Genomic DNA, 20,526 nt, shown 5'->3' with positions numbered 1-20,526 from the left:
GAAGGAGGTGGTGGTGGTGGTGGTGGTGGTGGTGGTGGTGGTGGTGGTGGTGGTGGTGGTGGTGGTGGTAGAGAGGCACCAGCATGAGGAATAGCAGAATGGCATGGATAGGATGGTGAGGCAATCACTAACAAAGAAACAAAACATAAAGTAGCAATACACAACTATACTATAACACCTTATGAACAGTAGGCTCATCTACTTTTCTTGTCTCGAGTATGGTCAAAGAACTCTTAATTCTTAAGGTTTGGCTTTAAAAAAAAAACTTGGAGAGTGAATTGTCTACATTCTCTTAGACATACCAATGGAGAACTAGTTCACAACAGGTCATTTTGATTTAAGAAAAATATTCGAAATTAAAAGGGAAAAAACTGGAAGAGGCAGAGCTTTGACTATCAGACTTTTGAACATTTAGCTAACAGGTACGTAAATAAAACATAATTAAAGCAAAATTTTTACTTAGTTTAATACCCAATGCAAATTTAAGAATGTTTTCAGCAATCTGTCACTCTCAGTCAAATCACAAAATGCAGAAGCTAATAAGAGATGGACTAAAGTGCACAGACTACAGATTTTAGCAATCCTTGAAGGTTTCTACTGGTAGCATCTCAGGAATATAGGGAACTTTAAATCATGAACGTTCCATTTCTAATGAGGTACAGAATCTAAAAACAGGTTAGATACAGTACCTTATCCCTTTAGCTTTCTATACCTGTTACTATAGCTTAGAAATAATCAATATTTAAAAGTTTTTGACATAAGAAATTCAGATGTAATTATATTTAAATATTAATCCTCTATGACAATAAAGGAAACAATGTGGTTACAACTAGTAAAAACACGTACCTGCATGTATGTATGACATAACACGCAAATTTGTTAATTTTTATAAAAGATGAGTAATACAAACCTTCAAGTTTAACTGAATAATTTTAGCCAGCTTAAATCCAAGTACAAAATGTCACCATTTTGTTATCTGCATTATCATTTTAACCCTGAGAAACATAGAAAGTCTTACCATTCCATAAACATAGAAAGTCTTACCATTCCATAAACATAGAAAGTCTTACCATTCCATAAATGTTTAAAGTCAGAGTTCTAGCACACTGAGTTTAGCATAGGAGCACAGGAACAATTCACACAAGCTGAATTTGTTATTCTGATATTTTAGCAAGACATAATCCACATTGTTTCCATTTAGTGACCAGTACTAACAATATACTTATCTATATCTTTTGTACATTTACAGGCTAACAGTAATAGATCTGTGTCTTCAGGTGATGTAAAACTTGATAAACAACTGTTTAGGAGTGATGCAATTATCTCTTGATTGTGGTGGTGGTTACACAACTCTATGCATTTGTCAAAGCTCACAGAACTGGGCACTAAAAAAATGAATTATACTGTATCTAAATTAAACAGTAAGTTTTTAAAGCTTGCTCAACTAGCTGTTTTGGAGTTTTGTCATATATTTCGAAATCTCTACTTTTACAGTTTTGGGAGAGGAATTTAATTTTCAGAATATCCCCAAATGTTCTAGATACAAATTTTTTTTAATAAAATGGCTCCTCCAACAAAGCTCTGCTCTTATTCCTTTTAAACTAGCACTGAAAACGTATCATGCCATTTAAAAAAAAAAAAAAAAAAAAAGCAAATGGAGAAAGGCAATTAGCTGAAGACAGTAGAATGTGATTAGGATCACCAGGTAAAAACCAACTACTAGACATAGAAGTGGCTAAATACATTCTCACGGGCCTGAAAGAATCAAGAGTAGACACAATTTGGAGGTTACTTTGTCTGAATTCACCTTCCTTATAAATGCACAGTATTACAATAAACCCTCTAAGTAAAAGCTTTTACAATTTCAAGTTTCTATAGAGATGCATGAGCTTCTCATCCTCAGACTTAAGAAGAGCTCCACAGGCTTAACAGATACACTTCAAGGGATGGCTCAAGAATTATAGAAACCGGCAGGGCGCGGTGGCTCACGCTTGTAATCCCAGCACTTTGGGAGGCCGAGGCGGGCGGATCACAAGGTCAGGAGATCGAGACCATGGTGAAACCCCGTCTCTACTAAAAGTACAAAAAAAAAAAATTAGCCGGGCGTGGTGGCGGGCGCCTGTAGTCCCAGCTACTCGGAGAGGCTGAGGCAGGAGAATGGCGTGATCCCGGGAGGCGGAGCTTGTAGTGAGCCGAGATCGCGCCACTGCACTCCAGCCTGGGTGACAGAGCGAGACTCCGTCTCAAAAAAAAAAAAAAAAAAAAAAAAAAGAATTATAGAAACGTCTTCTAAAATACTAGTAGAAATCAATGTAATGCATTCAGAATGCTGATTCCCCCCATCCATGTAGCTGTAGTCTGCTTCAGGACACTTCAGAAGAGAACATAAATATATATAATAAGATATTGCTGCTTCTCTAGAAATCACAGAGCAGGGCCAAGGCCAAGGTGTGGTGAGATGCTCCAGTGCAAAATTTAAGGGGCTACCAAAACTAATACAAAGAAAACTATTAGGAATACAACATCAAAATTTTCAATAAAGACAGGATCCAACCCTGTACTTGCATGACCCCAAGAGTATATGCCTTACTCAATGCACCTTAAACCTGACCCACAGATCCTGTCTTTACTTAAAATTGATACTTTGTTCTCAAATTTTTTATATTAATCTTTATTTTTAAAAATGATGAATTAAAGTGTTATTTATCTTGATTACTGTGTTTTTTTTTGGCATTCCATTGAATTTTGCACTCAGGGACAGTCACTGATCCCAGCCCTGGCAAAAGACTTGGGAACATTTACTGAAACCCAGAGTTTGAAGTTGACAGGATTTAATGCCTAAAAGGAGACTCATATTTGAAGGCAATCATCGTATCTTGTTACCTGGCAGATTAGCAGTCACTTAAGGATGGAAGGGGCCTGCCAGAGAGACATATGAAGAACAAAGTGGGAAAAATCAGTCGTTTCATCTATAGGATTGACAAGAATGACAAAGAGCAACTAAAAATCAGCCAGATCTAGTAAAGATCTATAGCTGAGGTTCATTAAGTGACGGAGAGAACAAAAAGTAAATAAATGAAGGCAGTATGCATTTTTAGAAAAATCTGGCATTTAAATCGTAATCTTTCAATGATTCCACATAAATAAAACATTACAATGCTTGCTTCATCTGTCACTTGAATTTAAGCTCAGACAGCTGCTAGAAGCAGACAGCAAACATTTTCCCTTACAACTAGCACAAAGTAGTAAAAGTAGTGTCTACATTAACATTTCCAGTGAAAAAATTGTATCATCATTAACATTTATTGTATGTTTTTGTTCCAGGCACTGTGCTAAGCACTCTTTTTTTTTGAGACAAAGTCTCTTGCCCAGGCTGGAGTGCAATGACGTGATCTCAGCTCAATACAACCTCTGACTCCTGAGTTCAAGTGATTCTCTTGCCTCAGCCTCCAGAGTAGCTGGGATTACAGGCATGTGCCACCATGCCCGGCTAATTTTTGTATTTTTAGTAGAGATGGGGTTTCCCCATGTTGGCCAGGCTGGTCTCGAACTCCTGACCTCAGGTGATCCGCCCACCTCAGCCTCCCAGAGTGCTGGGATTACAGGCGTGAGCCACCAAGCCCTGCCCACTTTATCTTTTTATAAATAAAACAGATACAGCAAACAAATCAAATATACTGCTTAATGAGTTATTTTAATGTGGATACTACCCATGTCTATAAATACTTTTCCCTCCTACCATAACCAACCGTTGTTTTGACTTTAACAGTAATCACTTCCTTGGGGTCTTTTCAGAGTTTTGTCACTCAAATGTGCATCCTTGAACAGTAGTTTTTTTGTCTTGTCCATTAAAAAATTGGGTATTTCTTGAATGTCTTAATCTATTGTTCCTTCCTCCATCCATTTCCTGACAAGTTCTGCTTTAAAGAACCTGGGCCCTTTGACCTGACAAGCTTCCCATAGTCTGGATTTTGCAGATTACATACTTATGCTGCAATCCAACATGTTATTCTGTATTTCCTGTCAATAGGCAGCTAGATCCAGGAGATTGAATCAGATTCAGGACTGATTCCTTTGGGACATCTATAACATCTATAGCTAATGTTTGACTGACTTTGCAATCTTAGTAGCTACTGATGTTTAATGTCCATCCATTTAATAGGAACTGAAAAATTATTTTCACTTTTTAATTGATTAGTTAGAATACTATTACAAAAAGATACCTCCCCTCATCTATTTGGCTATTCAGTAGTATAGTTCATATAAGGAAGGCAGAATAAATGTTTGATCATTTCATGTTCCAGTTTTCAAGAAAATTAATTGATTTCCTATCATCCTCTTAAAGTAAGCAATTTTTAAAATATCACTAAGAACTTTTATATTCAACATACTTGGTATATTCCAATCTATTGCAATGATCATTGTTGAGGCTCAAATTGTTCCATCTTTGGCCAATGGGAATCTCTTCTTTGTGATGGTTTCTGAGTCCTTTTGACATAATGCCTATACTCTTTGATATGTTCCTTGCTATCTGGTATGACAAGATGTTCCAGGCTCATCTTGAATATTTCCTGCCCAGACCTGGAATCAGCCATTTCTCCACAGAGCCCAGTTTATTTTTAAAAGTAATAAATGGTATTTTAAGACCACAAACTAGGTGCTAGGGATACTTATTGTTTTCAGGCCTTTCAGTGGACAGAGTGAGGAAACATATACATATACCTAAAGATAAAATATCTCAAGTTCATACTGATACTTCTAATTCAAATTCAAGACTATAAAAGCTTTTAATTAACCTCTATAACATCTGCATTACCTTTTTTCCACACTAAGAATCCTGGTTCACAAGACACAGGGGATAAAATTAGAATATCCCAGAATTACTCATTTGCTTTAGCCCACATTACACAGTCTCGGAATAACTTTCTGAGTGTCTAAATTAAAGAATCTGATATGACTGAGAGCATGAAAAAATGCTTTGCCCATATTCTCTCAATTCTATCATTTAAAAAAATGACTACATCTACACCCTCCAAACATAAGGCTATTACATAGTATAGTCTCAACTTCTCAGCCCTCATTTGTCTTACTTCTACAGGTAACTATGTATTTAATACTTATACCATCACGTCTTATGTCTCTAATGTCTCTAATTGTTCTGGTAGCCTAAAACTCAAAGTTCATTCTCTAGTACACTGTTGTCCAATACAATTTTTTGTGATGATAGAAATATTCTAGATCTCTGCTGTCCAATACAGTAGCTACTAGCCACATGTGGCTTTTAGCACTTGGTATGTGGCTAATGCAACTGAGGAACTACAGATTTACTTTATTTAACTAATTAATTTAGTTTCTACACGTGGCTAGTGATTACCCTGCTTGACAGCACTGTTCTCACAGATTCATCAGGAAGGGCTCATGGGAAGAGTATTCTTGGTTTCTCACATGTTGCCCTTTGTGCTTGGAAATCAGTTTGACTGGATACAAAATTGCTGGTTCACATATTCTTTCCTCGGGTATCTTAAATGTTATTCCACTGTCTTCTAGCATAAAGCAATGCTGTCAAAGTTTGATGATTATCACTGTATTTCTCTTATACGCCACAGACTCTTAGATACTCAGGACTTTTTAACTCTAGCAATTTTATTAGAATATTCTGCTGTTTATTGCTCTGGGTCAATGTTCTCAGGTATTCAGGGTGCTGTTTCAAGTATGTACTTTTAAAACTTTTAAACCTATGGTTTGACTCTGTGTCCCCACCCAAATCTCATCTTGAATTGTAAACTGAGTTGTAATCCCCAGGTGTCAAGGGACAGACCTGGTGGGAGGTGGCTGGATCATGGGAGCGGTTTCCCCTATGCTGTTCTTGTGATAGTGAGTAAATTCTCATGAGATCTGATAGTTTTATAAATGGCAGTTTCTCCTGCTCTTTCTCTCTCTCCTGGTGCCTTGTAAAGAAGGTGTCTGCTTTCCCTTCGCTTTCCGTCATGATTGCAAGTTTCCTGAGGCCTCCTCAGCCATGCAGAACTGTGAGTCAATTAAACCTCTTTCCTTTATATATTACCCAGTCTCAGGCATTTCTTTATAGCAGTGTGAAAACAACCTAATACAAAACTTCAGCAAAGTTTTCTAAATTATAGCTTTTAGTATTATTTTGTTCCTTTACTTTGTTTTTTTCAGAGACTTCTATCCGTGTTTGATCTCATTTGCCTAACTTCAAATATGTCGCTTTTAAATCTTTATCTTCGTTTTTTTTTTTCAATTTTAGATTTCCCTCTTCCTACATCTTTTTTTTTTTTTTTTTTTTTTTAAAGTTTATGGCCGGGCGTGGTGGCTCATGCCTGTAATCCCAGCACTTTGGGAGGCTGAGGTGGGTGGATCACTTAAGCCTAGGAGTTCAAGACCAGCTTGGGCAACATGGCAAGACTCTGTCTCTATAAAAACACAGTAATTAGCCGAGCGTGGTGGCGTGTGCCTATAGTTCCAGGTACTAGGGGGCTGAGGCAGCAGGACTGCTTGAATCCTGGAGATCCAGGCTGCAGTGAGCCATGATCATGCCACTGCACTCCAGCCTTGGTGACAGAGCAATACCCCGTCTCAAAAAAAAAAAAAAAAAAAAAAAAGTAAAGCCTAAAGCACTCATTTCTCTTAAAGCATTATCTGCTGTACATACAGAGTGGGTATCCCTAATTTGAAAATCTGAAATTCAAACTGCTCCAAATTCCAAAACTTTTTGAGTGCCTACATAGTGCTCAAAGGAAATGCTCATTGGAGAATTTTGGATTTTCAGATTAGGAATGCTCAACAAGCATAATGCAAATATTCCAAAATCTAAAAAAATCCTAAGTCCAAAACACTTCTGGTCCCAAGCACTTTGAATAAAGAATACTCAACCTGTATTTGCTCAAGCTCATTACAATTTAGTCTCCATTACTAAAATGACCTTCTCCCCTTCATAATTCTTTGCTGAGTTCTATCACCTCAGGTGAGTTTTTCTAATTCTGATTTATGTTATTCTTTAATGTTTTGTATTATTAATATCTTTAGCTCATTTTGAAATAGTTTGTCACAGTTTTTAGTTTGTTTAGATCTGTTTAGTGTTTCATTTCTAATGTTTTCATTGTCTGTAGGGATATTCTGCTTTTTATTCCTTAAGATATATTTGTGTAGCATTTGACCTTAATCCTTTTCTTTTGTTCTTTTCCCTGATCTGCTCTTTTCTCTATCCTGATCAATTCAGATTCCACTCTTAGCAGTTTCTTCCCAGTGAGGAATACTATCCTAAAAGGGAACTCTGGCAGGTCAATTTTGAAGAGTTAGAGGTTAAACTGTTCTAAGCCCTTTAAGTCCTTCTACTATGTGCCTCATGCACTCACCTAGTATTAGAGAGACCAAATCCCTTCCTGGTTTTGGCTGCTGCTTCCAAATTGTGTGCCGTACTTTTCAGTGAATTCTTATTCACTGGAATTCTCAGGTATATAAGACAACATCCTCAATGCTTCTATGTTCTTGCTCCCTCACAGACCCTGATAGCATGCAGGTCTTGTGACTGGTGGTTTGTCCCTACCTGCTTAAATCCTGGGGCTCATGGGGATACCTTGTCACCTAGTTTTTTGTAGGTGTCATGGGTTTTGACTTCACTATTTCCATTTTTATTTTGAGACTCAGAAAAGCTAATGCTGTTGTTACCACCACCTTCCTAAAAATCTGCTGATAATTTAAAATTTTATTAACTCACTGAAAAGTCCACAACCACTTCATGAATTGGTACTATCAGTACCCCCAAACCACAGATAAAAAGCTTCAATAATTTATACAAAATTACACAATAAGTTGTAAAACCAGGATTCTAACCCAGATCTTTTAAATTCCAGAGCCTGTATCTTTTATTATGATGTTTACAGGACAATTATTCATTACGAAGGAACGTGTTTTATAGAATAAATTCCTGAAAAGTTTGCTATAAGGTGAGAAGCATCGCTATCTTAACTCTTATATGATAAAACTTAACTCAAGGTTTGAGAAACTAGTACAAGTCCCCTAATTCAGCAGGTAGCAAAATGAAAGGTATAAAATCTTACCAGCAGGAAATTTTCAAGAATAAACTTGAATCCCTGACTCTCAAATCTCATGGATTCCTCAATGGCAGAACATAATTTACTAAGTAGGTTAAATAAATTTAATTCTGGAAATTAAAGTAATGGTATCTAATTACCAGAATAGCTGGATGTGCATGTTCATGAATAGGAAAAGAGGCTTCCAAAGTAAGCATCTGCTAATAACCTACCTGGCCTGCCGTGTGTAGGTGGAGATACAAATAGAGGCTGTATAGCATTCTGTGAGGAAACTGAAGTGGTACTAATAGCTTGATTAGCTGCTGCACCATTAGATAAGACTGGAGCTGGAACATTACTGGTACAGGAATCTGCAACTGCTGCAATATTTCCCATCACCTGTAAGTGTGGAAGAAAGTTCAAAACTCTAAGTTTGGTTTTTCAAACAGTAATTATCTGATCCTAAACTTCAGAAAATAGTAATTAGTTTAGATAACTAAAACACTGAAAGTCCATCTTTATGTAAACCTTATATAGGAAGGTTATTTCTTTCAGAAGATCTTAGGTCACTTGAGAGCTTTAATTTTTTAATTCATTTATTTCTAAAAAGGTAATACATTACTATGATTTGAAAATCAAGTATTAAATCGTATACAATAGAAAGTTTCCTCCAAGCCCTGTCCTCCGTCTGCCTAGTTGCCCGCTTCCTAAACAGTTAACCTCTGGGCTTCCTGCATATTATTCCAAAGATTTGTAATTCATTTTTACATGCATATATATTGCCCCACACAAGCAAACCACCTTTTTTTTTTTTTTTTGAGACAGGGTCTCACTCCCATCGCCCAGGCTGGAGTGAAGTGGCATGATTTCATTCACTATAGCCTCAACTTTCCAGGCTCAGGTGATTCTCCCACCTCAGCCTCCTGAGTAGCTTAGGACTACAGTCACGCACCACCACGCCCAGCTAATTTTTTATATTTTTAGTAGAGACGGTTTTGTCATGTTGCCAAGGCTGGTGTTGAACCCCTGGGCTCAAGCAATCTGCCCGCCTTAGCATCCCAAAGTGTTGGGATTACAGGCATGAGCCACCACATCTGGCCTACACTTTTTTCAAGAGAAAAGGCGCCTTGCATTTTTTATAACATTGTAAGACTGTAATTTTTTTTCTGCTTAGGCCACAGCTCCTTAAGAGAATAAACTATTTTTCCACAGCACCCAGTACAGGGCTGTGCACAGAAAGATATTCAATGAATGGCAACAGACTCTTCTTGAAATACTGTCCTCACTGGGAGTCTCCATTTTCTTCCCACCCAACTGCAGTGTGGCTGCTACCCACACTGGTTCTCTGAAACTGTATTCAAAGTCACCAGTGGTCTCTATGTCAACAAATCTTAGTAGACTTCTGTTAAGTCTTATGTTGCTTGACCTCTTGGCAGCAACTGACACCTGGCTGCTCCTTGAAACATTCTCTTCCTAGGGCTTCCATAATATTCCTCTCTCATGCTTTTCCTCCCTCCTTGGATGGTCCTTCTCTGCCCATTTTCTAAAATTCGATAATCCACGGGCTCTGTTCTAGATGCCCTTCTCAATCTCTTCCTTTGCCCAGGATGATCTTGTTTACTCCTATGGTTTCAGCTACCTTTTTATAATGCTGACTCTCCATTCTACAGGAAAGCTTTAAAATTAAGTTTCAGTTAATGAGACAGAATTGATGGGTAATTTAGATTAACTCACTCTTTATATAAAAGAGGCTCACAGTAGACTATGAGTAATCTAAAGCCAGCACATAGAACAGTGTCTGGAACACAGTAGATACTCAATAATTTGTTGAATTAATTTACTAATCACTGTGTCAGACACCAGAAGGTACAATAATACCTAAAGGAACGAAAGCAGTTGCTTTGAAGTATGATGAAGGTAAATGAAAAGAGAAAATTCATTTTTCTGTGTTCAGGCCATTGTAACTGCTTAATAACACTATGAAGATTACCTTCTGGGGGTAGTTGTATGAGGTAACTGTGTCCTGAGGAGACATAGAACATGATTTTCTGTCCTGAAGAGACTTTAATGAATACAAAAATATAGTTAAATAAAAAAACAAACAACACATCAATAACTTTGTTTCAACATATTTTAAAACTATATGAAAGCGATCAGTCCTGAAAAAATTCAAATTTGGAAGTGACCCCTAAGACAAAGCTCTAAAAGTTATGACTCTAAAATGTGATGCAGGTGACTGTTTTGTTACATATCTACAGAAATCCTCAACACATCTAACTCAAGTCCTGATGTAGATACTAAAATGTAACTGATAACTGAAATCTAAATACTCTTTCAGTGATCTTTGCCTTAAAAGCTTGAAGCACCATAGGACCAACAATAGTTTTGCTTAAAAAAAAAAAAAAAAAGGCATTCTATCTGAATATGTAGCTTGGTACAAGGGTAAACTGGTTATTCAGCTGCATTTTATCTAAGCGGGATTTAATAGATATTGTAAGATTCAAATATCATTCTCCTCTGGCTTAAGACCCTGTCTTTCTAAAAGTAAAAATGATTTTGAATGGCTTGGACTCATGCATGACAGACTGTCATGGCAGCAAAAACTCTACCAGCAGAGATTGGTTACATTAGTAACAGCACAGAGAGAACAGGGAAAGGTAATCACAGCAAACAACAAAAGGTACCTTACTGTGAAAAGGTGAGCCCCACTTAACATGGACAGTTCCAAAGTCTGTGTTCAAGTATAGCCAAAGCCCCTGTCAAAAAGCAAACATTTGCCCTGGCTCAGAAGTTCCCAAGTGAATACCAAATGCTTCTAGAGAAACATTTATTTGAGTGTTAGACATGGAAATAAGAAGTAGAAATAAATGTTCATGATTTCTTAGAAGGCTTTGCCTGGAAATCTTTATTCAAGGAGTCCTGCGTTGGACAAAAACAAAGGTAAATAGATGGGACTTAATTAAGCAAAAAAGCTTCTGCACAGCAAAAAGAAATAACCAGCAGAGTAAACAGATAGACAACCCACAGAGTGGGAGAAAATCTTCACAATCTAGCAATCTATACATTGGACAAAGGACTAATATCCAGAATCTACAAGAAACTCAAATCAGCAAGAAAAACACAATCCCATCAAAAAGTGAGCTAAGGACATGAATAGACAATTCTCAAAAGAAGATATACAAATGGTCAACAAACATAGGAAAAACTGCTCAACATCACTAATTATCAGGGAAATGCAAATAAGAACCATTATGCGATACCACCTCGCTCCTGCAAGAATGGCCATAATCAAAAATATCAAAAAATAGATGTTGGTATGGATGTGGTGAAAAGGGAACAGTTTTATACTGTTGGTGGCAGTGTAAACTAGTACAACTGTGTACACTGTTTTCCACTATGGAAAACAGTGTGGAGATTCCTTAAAGAACTAAAAGTAGAACTACCATATGATCCAGCAATCCCACTCCTGGGTATGTACCCAGAGGAAAAGAAGTCATTACACAAAAAAGATACTAGCACATACATGTTTATAGCAGCACAATTTGCAATCGCAAGAATATGGAACCAGCCCAAATGCCCATCAATCAATCATGAAGTGGATAAAGAAAATGTGGTGCATATATACCACGGAATACTACTCAGCCATACAAAGAAACAAAATAATGGCATCTGAAGCAACTCAGATGGAATTAAAGATTATTCTAAGTGAAGTAACTCAGGAATGGAAAACCAAACACTATATGTTCTCACTCATAAGTGGAAGCTAAGCTAAGGAAGCAAAGGCATAAGAATAACACAATGGACTTTGGGGACTCGGGGGAAATGGTGGGAAGGGGGTGAGGGATAAAAGACTCTACATTGGGTACAGTGGTACACTGCTCAAGTGATGGGTGCACTGAAATCTCAGAAGTCACCACTAAAGAACTTATTCATTGTAACCAACCACCACCTGTTCTCCAAAAAACCTATTGAAATTAAACATTAAAGACAAAGAGTTTTTTTTAAATGTATGCTGATAATTCTGAAGACATTTATCCTTTATTTTAGCAACAATAGAAACTTGCTATGGATTTGGTGATGGGGGCAGGGGGCTTGGAACATATGAAGAGATTGAAAGCTATTGAGGTTGTTTAAATTCAGAACAAAAAGAAACATGTGACAAGTGAAATTGAAGGAACAGAAAAAAAAGTATTCTTGTCATCCCTTGTGGTAAGATTCTTACTTGCCTTTTCACTTGGATGGCTACTTCAAGAGGTGATATCAAAAGTACATGATATGAGAATAGTAATAGTGGCAGGAAATGGGGGAAAAAACTTTCTCTGGAAGGAGGAAAGTAAGGGAAGGAGAAAGAACAGAAAGAGAATTACATATCAGAGTTTTCTTCTCCTTCCTAAGGTATATTGTCTAAACAGTAAAAACAAAAATTTAGTACATGAAGTTGCCACAGTTTAGTCATAATTAGAGAATATAAGGTAGTTATTCAAGTTCTTCATAAATATTCCAGATCTCCTGAATAGATGGTAGGATTGCCCTTCCCAGCTCCATCCAAAGTCAAGAATGACCATGTTACTTGGTCAATAAAATATGACCAGAAATATCAGTGTTCAATTTCTGTATCCTTTGCCCTGCTGCCATAATCATGATGGCATGTGTCCATCAGCCTGGGTCCCTGAGTGACTATGAAGAACAGTCATAGTCTGGCAGCCTGCTGCCAACTCGCATTGAACTATATGACATTAGCAAGAACAACTTTTCCTGACTTAAGCCACTGAGATTTTGGGGGGTTGTTAACTGCAGCATAACCTAGCTTGACTAAAACAGAAATTGATAACTAGAAATAGGGTACGGCTGTAATAAAATCCTAATTGAGAAGGAGTATGAACATGTAGCTCTTAGGGTAAGCAATTTAGAAGACATGATGTTAGTATTGTGCTTTGATAACTGTTGGCATTGTTTAAAGCAAGTTATTTTAAGACAGGTGTGTGTAGGAAAGAATTAGTAGTTTGCAGGCAGGAATGAAAGGGAATAGATTCCTTGCATACAGGGACTCACAGGGTTGAAAGAACAACTGTTTCAACCCTAAACTATAAAAGGTAATATTGATGAATGGTTTGAACAACGACAAACAGTGAAAACTCGACCTCGCAGCAAGAATCAACTCTTTGGTTAAAACCCGAGTGCATTAAAGATGTCTCAAAGCTAGAGTTCAACTAAAGATGTAACACCTAGTAAATCCTTGCACTTCAACAAAATGGCTTGTAGAAAAATGTCCAAAATGCATGGCTCTTCCATCAATGCCTGATAAACTCAAGCCACTTGCAATCAAATAGACAGAAATATACGGATAAAACCACAAAGAATTATAGCAAATCTTAGTAGTATATCTATAGAAAAGAATTGTAGTATGGCTATTGGTACATGAAACCAAAAGAAATCAAACAGAAGCAGAATAAATTAATCTTACAGCCAAAGAAATCACGAGCCAGAACTAACACCATTTAACTGAGATAAAACCACCCTTGGGCCTCCAATCTTCTCTAAGTAGCAAGCTTAGAAAGCTGCTCGGTTGCCAAGGAAGGATTATTCTCCAATGCCTACTCCAAACACTGCCAAGGAAAGATGGGCCTTGGGAGTAACCAAGAGCCCCAGAAAATGAACGAGAGTTCCTCCAGGGAAGAGTCCCATGAGTATGTTGGGGGCCCTTACAACGTCTGCCCATGAAGGTCTCAGAATTGCTACAGGCCAATAACTGTTTTTTTATCCCCCATTTTCTCCCTTTCTGAATAGAAATTTCAGTCCCTGCTTCAGCATTGTAAACTGGGGAGGGAGGGGGGAAAAAAAAAACCTTTGTATTTTTGGTTTTAGGTCTCAAGATCACAAGAAGCTACCTCTGGACCCAATATAACAAGTACTACACATAGCCCAGAAATCCTAGGCTTTGAGTTTGATTACACTGAATAGGACCTTTTAGGATGCTTCCTTTGAGGTAGAAACAAGTATTCTGCCTATGAGAGGGAGGGCAAGTTGAATGATACAGTTCTTAGTGCTGTTAACATGTTTCTTTTTGCCTTCCAGCACAGAGAAGTTAGACTCTTCAGTGGGACCTGCTCTGGCCAGTGAAATGGAAAAGAAAGCGACATGTATCACCTTTGGTGGAAGCTGTAAGAGCCAGTGCACCATTTACCGAATTTTATTTCCTGCCTTGACAATTGTGGATGAATTTCCATCAGCCTGAGTACCTGAGCAAGCCCTTCTATAGACTTCTACTAGACATGTAGCATAAAGGAGAAGCAAACTTTTGTTATACTGAGTGAAATGTATCATCCATTCTAATAAAAAAACATAATAAAACCTTCTAAAAGATCATTACTGCCTATGTTAGAATATCTCTAAATATATTAGTTCCAGAACACGAGTTAATTCCTGTCTCAATTTCATCTTCAAAATGAGAATGATACTAAGCCTCACAGGGTTGTTCTGATTTAAATACATTTATATGTATAGCTCTTAACAGTGCCCTAGTACATAGGAGGAGCTATAACTCTTTGCTATTATTAAATACCTACCAAGTTTGCTGTAGATGCAGTTGTGCTATAAACACCTGAAGTTTCATAGTCTGGCTCTAGAGAATATAGCCAAAGTAAAAAATGAGCATTATTTTATAGCTTGAAATTCTATAAACAATGATGAATGCCAGATCACTTCTAGATCTTACTGACCTGCATGATAAAGATATTCTTCATGATATCCCCCTGGGGAAAAAAGACAAGACAGAAGAAATGTGTTTATATAGGTCTTTGTAGCTCAGCAGAGCCAAATGGCCAGCACTTGCTTTTTCCACCAGTTTTATGGTTATATGTTCAAAACTAAAATGCATACATCCTGAAAAGTGGTATGAGCTTTCACACTAGTCAACAGATATTGAAGCCAGAGACTAGCTGTAAGCTGTACAAATTTCTCCTCTGAAAATCCACTTAGCTCTTAGAGGTCAGGCAGAGGTGAAAACTCAGTTGTGTCCAATTTTTCCAGTGAGGCTAGTGTGGTGATTAAGCACATAGGCTCTGGAGTGAGGATTGCCTAGATTTGAATTCTGATTAACTACATGACTTTAGGCAAGTTATTTAATCTCCGTGCCTCAATTCTTCACCGTAAAATGGAATAACAGTACCTTGCTCATAGGCCTTTTGAGGATGGTTAATGGAAGTGAAAGTAACTTAGCATAGTGCTTTACACATACTAAATACTCAATGGTGACTATAAAGTATGAGTATAATCCACTGTTTCCTTAGGTGGACATTAAGGGAATATGTATGCCTCATCTGTTTTTCAATGTTTCATGTAAGTAATACATGTAAAATGAGTGTGTCCTCAAAGGATGGCTCAGTAGACTGAAGTACTTTTAAGATTTCTGTACCATTGAAATGCAGAGAAAGTCAATACTCAATCGGACAGTTTTCCACCAAATATAACCCCGCAGTTCTAAACTAAATTTGATTCTTAAACACACCACTTATCAAACACACATGCATGAAACTCCTCCAGATTTAAGGTGGGAGCAAAGATTTGGTTATTTCAAATATGCCACACTACCCATAGAGCTAAAAGACAAAAGGATCATCTAAATAAGAGAGCAGACAGTAAATGTCCTTAAGCACACACATGTACACACGTACGAAGTTTTCACAGATCATTCTTGCACTAGATTTTTTTACCCATTAAATTCCTAAAAATATCTATTTTTTTCTACACTAGTAGAAAAAAAGAGTACCACAAGAAAATAAGGAACTTATTCATAAGTCAAGTCATTAGGAATGCCTGACACCTCCTTAAGCCACTCAATGCTCCACAATTGTTTCAATAGGCATATACAGTATCTTTTAAAAGTAACAAGGTAAAAAAAAACACATTCCATGGTAGAAGTCAATATAAAAACTGTTAAGGCTATGTGTGTGTATATGATTCCAATTGTAAAAAATGTCCAGCAGAGGCAAATCCATAGAGACAGAAAACAGACTGATGGTTGCCAAGGGCTGAGGGTTGGGGCAAATGGGGAATGGCTCCTAATGGGCACAGGATTTCTCTATTGTGGTGATAAAAATGTCCTAGTATTAATTGTGTTGATGGTATGCAACTCTGAATAAAAAACCATTGAATTGTATTCTTTAAATAGCTGAACTGCATGATATGTAAATTATATCTCAATAAAACAGTTACAAAAAATTATATCTCTGCCATTTACCAAGGATATGGCCTTGGCCATGTCATTTACCCTCTGAATCTCAATTTCCTCATATGTAAAATAGGGACAGCACATTCCTCAGAAGAACACACGAAGGACTATATTATGAATATAATGACTTAGTAGAGTGAGTATCACATAGGGTTCAATAAAGAGTAATGTTTATAGATCAAATAGACTTATTTGGGCAAATAAGTTACTTCATAGTAGTCTTAAAAAATAATAGCCAGTCACACGAAAAGCCTAACATATACAAATGGTGAGGACAACTATCAATAGTGCCTTACTAATAACGAATAGATGTTTTCCATGCTGATATCTGACACCAAGTCAAAACTCACTAAAGACCTATGCAGAGAGCTGAAAACAAGTTATAACAATGTAGCAGCCTACTGAAACAGAAGTCTATTCTTCTGAGAAATACCAGGACATATTCAAAAACCCAGCAAGCATTAAGAACTTATATAAATCTTTCAAAACTAAGCTACTGGAACAGACAGAGACCCCAAAACCAAATTGGTCTACCTCACCGGCCTGACGTGCTAAATGCCCCAAGAATCTTTTAAAAAATATTTAACTGTAATTGACTCACCATTTTCACTCTGGCCATTGCCCTCCTCTAAATTCAAAGTCTGTTTGCCTGAGCTATGTCCCCGCCTTCCAGCACAGTATCCTGAAGTAGCAGGAACCATTGTAGAGGGACCTCCATGATTCTGTATCAAAGAGACATGCATACACTGCAGTTCTCACTATATAGTCAGAAAAAAAAGCTAGAGGGATGTTTTAAAAGGCAGTTTAAAAACTAGCCTAACAATGTGAACTGCTATTGTAAGAGAACTCTGTAATCAAATGTTTTCCATGCAGTTTAGAATACAAAAAATATGAAGTAACAAGAAAACAGAAAATATTAACCCATACTCTATAGGCAAGATTATTAAGTCTACCTCTATTCCCTTCTCTAGGAACAGCTGGGAGAAAGTGTCTCTTCTCATTTTCATTTGCCAGAAAAGGCTTTGTTTGGTTATTTGTACAAAATCTAAAATTTATCCACATTGCCTTTACTTCAAAAAAATAAATGAAAAAAGTAAACAGCTTTTTGAGTAAAGCATTGATCCACTCACAGGTAAAGTTGGATAAGCAGTCTCATCCCCTTCTTCAACTTCATAAAAAGTAATAGTTTCTTCCAAGCCCCTGGGCATCTGTCCATTCCCTGGGGTAAATCCATACTGGGACTCCTTATTCATACAACTCATCTGGCGGTGACTACGTCTAAATGAACTTAAGTGGTTCAAATAATAAAAAAGTAAAAATGATGAAATATAGTAACTTGTTCCTAATTTCTAAATAACAGTTCAAATATCTCAAAGTTGACACTTTTTAAAACATTAATGTTCAGCAATGAAATCAGACTTACCCATTTTCTCTGACTTTCAACACAATACTTACCGAGATCTGTAAGAGAAGTTATCATAGCTCTGGCAGCACCTTTTACCTGGGCCTGGGTAAAAATCAACTTTAGGGCCCGGCATGTTATGCCTGTTTATAAACCGAGATGAATTCCTAAGAATAAAGAGAAAGGAAACTAGAACTCTCTACTCACTAATACCTAAGTAGTCAGTCTCTGTAGCTAAATAGAACTAATCTGTCTTTCTAAAAACATTCAACTGGAAAGAGCTCTGCTCTCTGCAACACTGGCATTAGGCCTAACTATTATTAATGAAATACAGTCTGTATGTCACAGAGACTCTCATCTTGATGGCATTCTATCTTCTTGGATCTCTTCAATTGCTTCATATTTCCCTAGACCATGAAAATACAAATCTTACCTGGGCACCCCATATCCCCGACCTTGTCTCGGAGATGGATGTTGAGGATGAAAATGTTCATTAGTCATAACATTGCCAGCTGTCTGTGAGTAGTGCATTGGAGGATCGTGCCCATAATGCATACTGTGCTGTAGCCTGGGTGGGAGGAGGGGGTCTCCCTTGCCATAAGCCATAGTCATGTAAACTTCTTTCCCTCGAATTTTCTTGAACATCTTCTTCTGTTGCTTTATGTCCATCTCTGATATAACTTTCAGGCAAACAAAGAAGTAGCAATTAAGCTTCCTAATCAAAGCAAAAGGCCCAGTGTACTGTCACCACCACACTGCCTTAAACTTTCCAATGCTCCCCCTAGGAACAAACCAAATAAACATAGGGAGGGAATTTTTGTATTTTTGAAGGATATACTAGATCTTTTATTTGGAAGGACAAAACCAGCAGGTAATTTCTGTATCAATGGGTATATCTCGGCACTATCCCCAGTATGGGCAGGTTAGTATAGGTCATCAAAACACTGAGTCATCCAGGCACAGTGGCTCATGCCTGTAATCCCAGCACTTTGGAAGGCCGAGGTGGGTGGATCACTTGAGGTCAGGAGTTCAAGCACAGCCTAGTCAACATGGTGAAACCCCGTCTCTACCGAAAATGCAAGAATTAGCCAGGCGTGGTAACATGCGCCTGTAATCCCAGCTACTCAGAAGGCCGAGGCAGGAGAATTGCTTGAGCCCGGAAGGTGGAGGTTGCAATGAGCCAAGATTGCACAACTGCACTCCAGCCTGGGCGACAGAATGAGACTGTCTCAAAAAAAAAAACAAGACATGCCTGTAATCCCAGCACTTTGGGAGGCCGAGGCGGGCAGATCACGAGGTCAGGAGATTGAGACCATCTTGGCTAACACAGTGAAACCCCATCTCTACTAAAAATACAAAAAATTAGCCGGGCACAGTGGCAGGCGCCTGTAGTCCCAGCTACTCGGGAGGCTGAGGCAGGCGAAGGGCGTGAACCCGGGAGGCGGAGCTTGCAGTGAGCCAAGATAGCGCCACTGCAGTCCGGCCTGGGCCAAAAAGCGAGACTCCGTCTCAAACAAACAAACAAACAAACAAAAAACCCCAAAAACACTGAGTCATCCAATCACATACATTACTATTCTCTAATAAATTATGCCTATTAATATCCCTGGCTGCCTCTATGAGGTGTTTTCCTAGTTCTCTAAGAAATATTTTTCCCCCTCAGGTTAAGATCCATGTCAGCTTGAGTTTTTAAAATTAATTTTTATAGGTGTAGAACAGTATATATTTTTGGGGTACATGCACTATTTTGATACATGCATACAATGTATAATGATCAAATCAAGGTAACCGGGATATCTATCACCTCAAACATTTACCAATTCTTTATGTTGGGAACATTCCAAATCCAGTCCTCTAGTTTTTTTGAAATATGCAATTGTTAACTATAGTCACCCTATTATGCTACCAAATACTAGATCTTAATCCTACTACCTATTTTTGTACCCATTAACTAATCCTTCTTTATCCCCCACCTCCACTACCCTTCTGAGCCTCTGGTAACCATCATTCTACTCCTCATCTCAAGATCATTTATTTTTTAGCTCTCAAATATGAGTGCTTAAGTTTACACAAAGTCCCTTAAGAACCATGGTTCTCAACCAGGGGCAACTGTGCCTCTCCCTCCTCTAGGGAATATTTGGCAATGTCTGGAAACATTTTTGTTTCTAGTGGATAGAAGCCAGGGATGCTATGAAGCACCCTACAATGCACAGGACAGCCCCCCGACAATGAAGTAGTATCCATTCCATTATCAGTAGTGCTAAAGTTGAGAAACCCTACCCTACAACAAGACATATGACATACCTTTAAAAAATAGTACAATGTAGATAAGTAAAAGCAGGTACATGAAGGGAAAAATAAAATAACAACCTTTAGCATACAAACCTATTTCCGGGACATATCCCCCAGGCATTTTCTGGTAACCTCTTCCTTTCCGACTGGGCATAGCATTCCAGGCAGGAACAGGCATCACTTGGGTAACTGGTTTTAAGTTGGCCAGTGGAACAACATGCCTTAAAAGTTAAAGGTATCACCATGAAGATACTGCAACACAGATTTAACTTTCATTGAATACACGTATCCCACCCCTTATACTTCAAGTGTATTCTATTAAAATCTGGTTGACACCAGTTTCCTTGTTTAATTTTTTATTAGTTTAGAAAACCTAAGAGTAGTTGTACAATTTCACTGCTGTTTCTAGCACCGATGACATTTCAGAAGAAAGACTGTGGTAGACTGTATTAGTTCACAAATATTTGCTGCACCTCCTTGGAGGATTAAACTTCCCCACCCCACTGACATGTGGCTTGGGAATGTAAACCACTCTGGTTAATAAAGTA

At 37.8% G+C, this 20,526-nt stretch overlaps 1 protein-coding gene across 1 annotated transcript in view; it reads right to left on the bottom strand.

Annotated features, from left to right (window-relative positions):
• LOC116811963 (putative bifunctional UDP-N-acetylglucosamine transferase and deubiquitinase ALG13) overlaps window positions 1-20,526 on the bottom strand; it is a 66,582-nt gene that overhangs the window by 33,077 nt on the left and 12,979 nt on the right. The window contains exons 10-20 of the mRNA XM_058441344.1: window positions 20,072-20,199; window positions 18,120-18,366; window positions 17,740-17,853; window positions 17,415-17,571; window positions 16,886-17,006; window positions 14,774-14,806; window positions 14,621-14,676; window positions 10,739-10,810; window positions 10,045-10,116; window positions 8,288-8,453; window positions 38-127 (exon numbers count right to left, since the gene is read on the bottom strand). Of these exons, the coding sequence (XP_058297327.1) occupies window positions 38-127; window positions 8,288-8,453; window positions 10,045-10,116; window positions 10,739-10,810; window positions 14,621-14,676; window positions 14,774-14,806; window positions 16,886-17,006; window positions 17,415-17,571; window positions 17,740-17,853; window positions 18,120-18,366; window positions 20,072-20,199 (1,256 nt within the window). The remainder of the gene's footprint in view (window positions 1-37; window positions 128-8,287; window positions 8,454-10,044; window positions 10,117-10,738; window positions 10,811-14,620; window positions 14,677-14,773; window positions 14,807-16,885; window positions 17,007-17,414; window positions 17,572-17,739; window positions 17,854-18,119; window positions 18,367-20,071; window positions 20,200-20,526) is intronic.

Source organism: Hylobates moloch, unplaced genomic scaffold (genome assembly GCF_009828535.3).
Source record: "Hylobates moloch isolate HMO894 unplaced genomic scaffold, HMol_V3 SCAFFOLD_7, whole genome shotgun sequence".
In the NCBI taxonomy this organism is placed as follows: domain Eukaryota; kingdom Metazoa; phylum Chordata; class Mammalia; order Primates; family Hylobatidae; genus Hylobates; species Hylobates moloch.
Note: the sequence above shows the minus strand (reverse complement) of the source record. Positions and strands in the feature narration are given on the sequence as shown.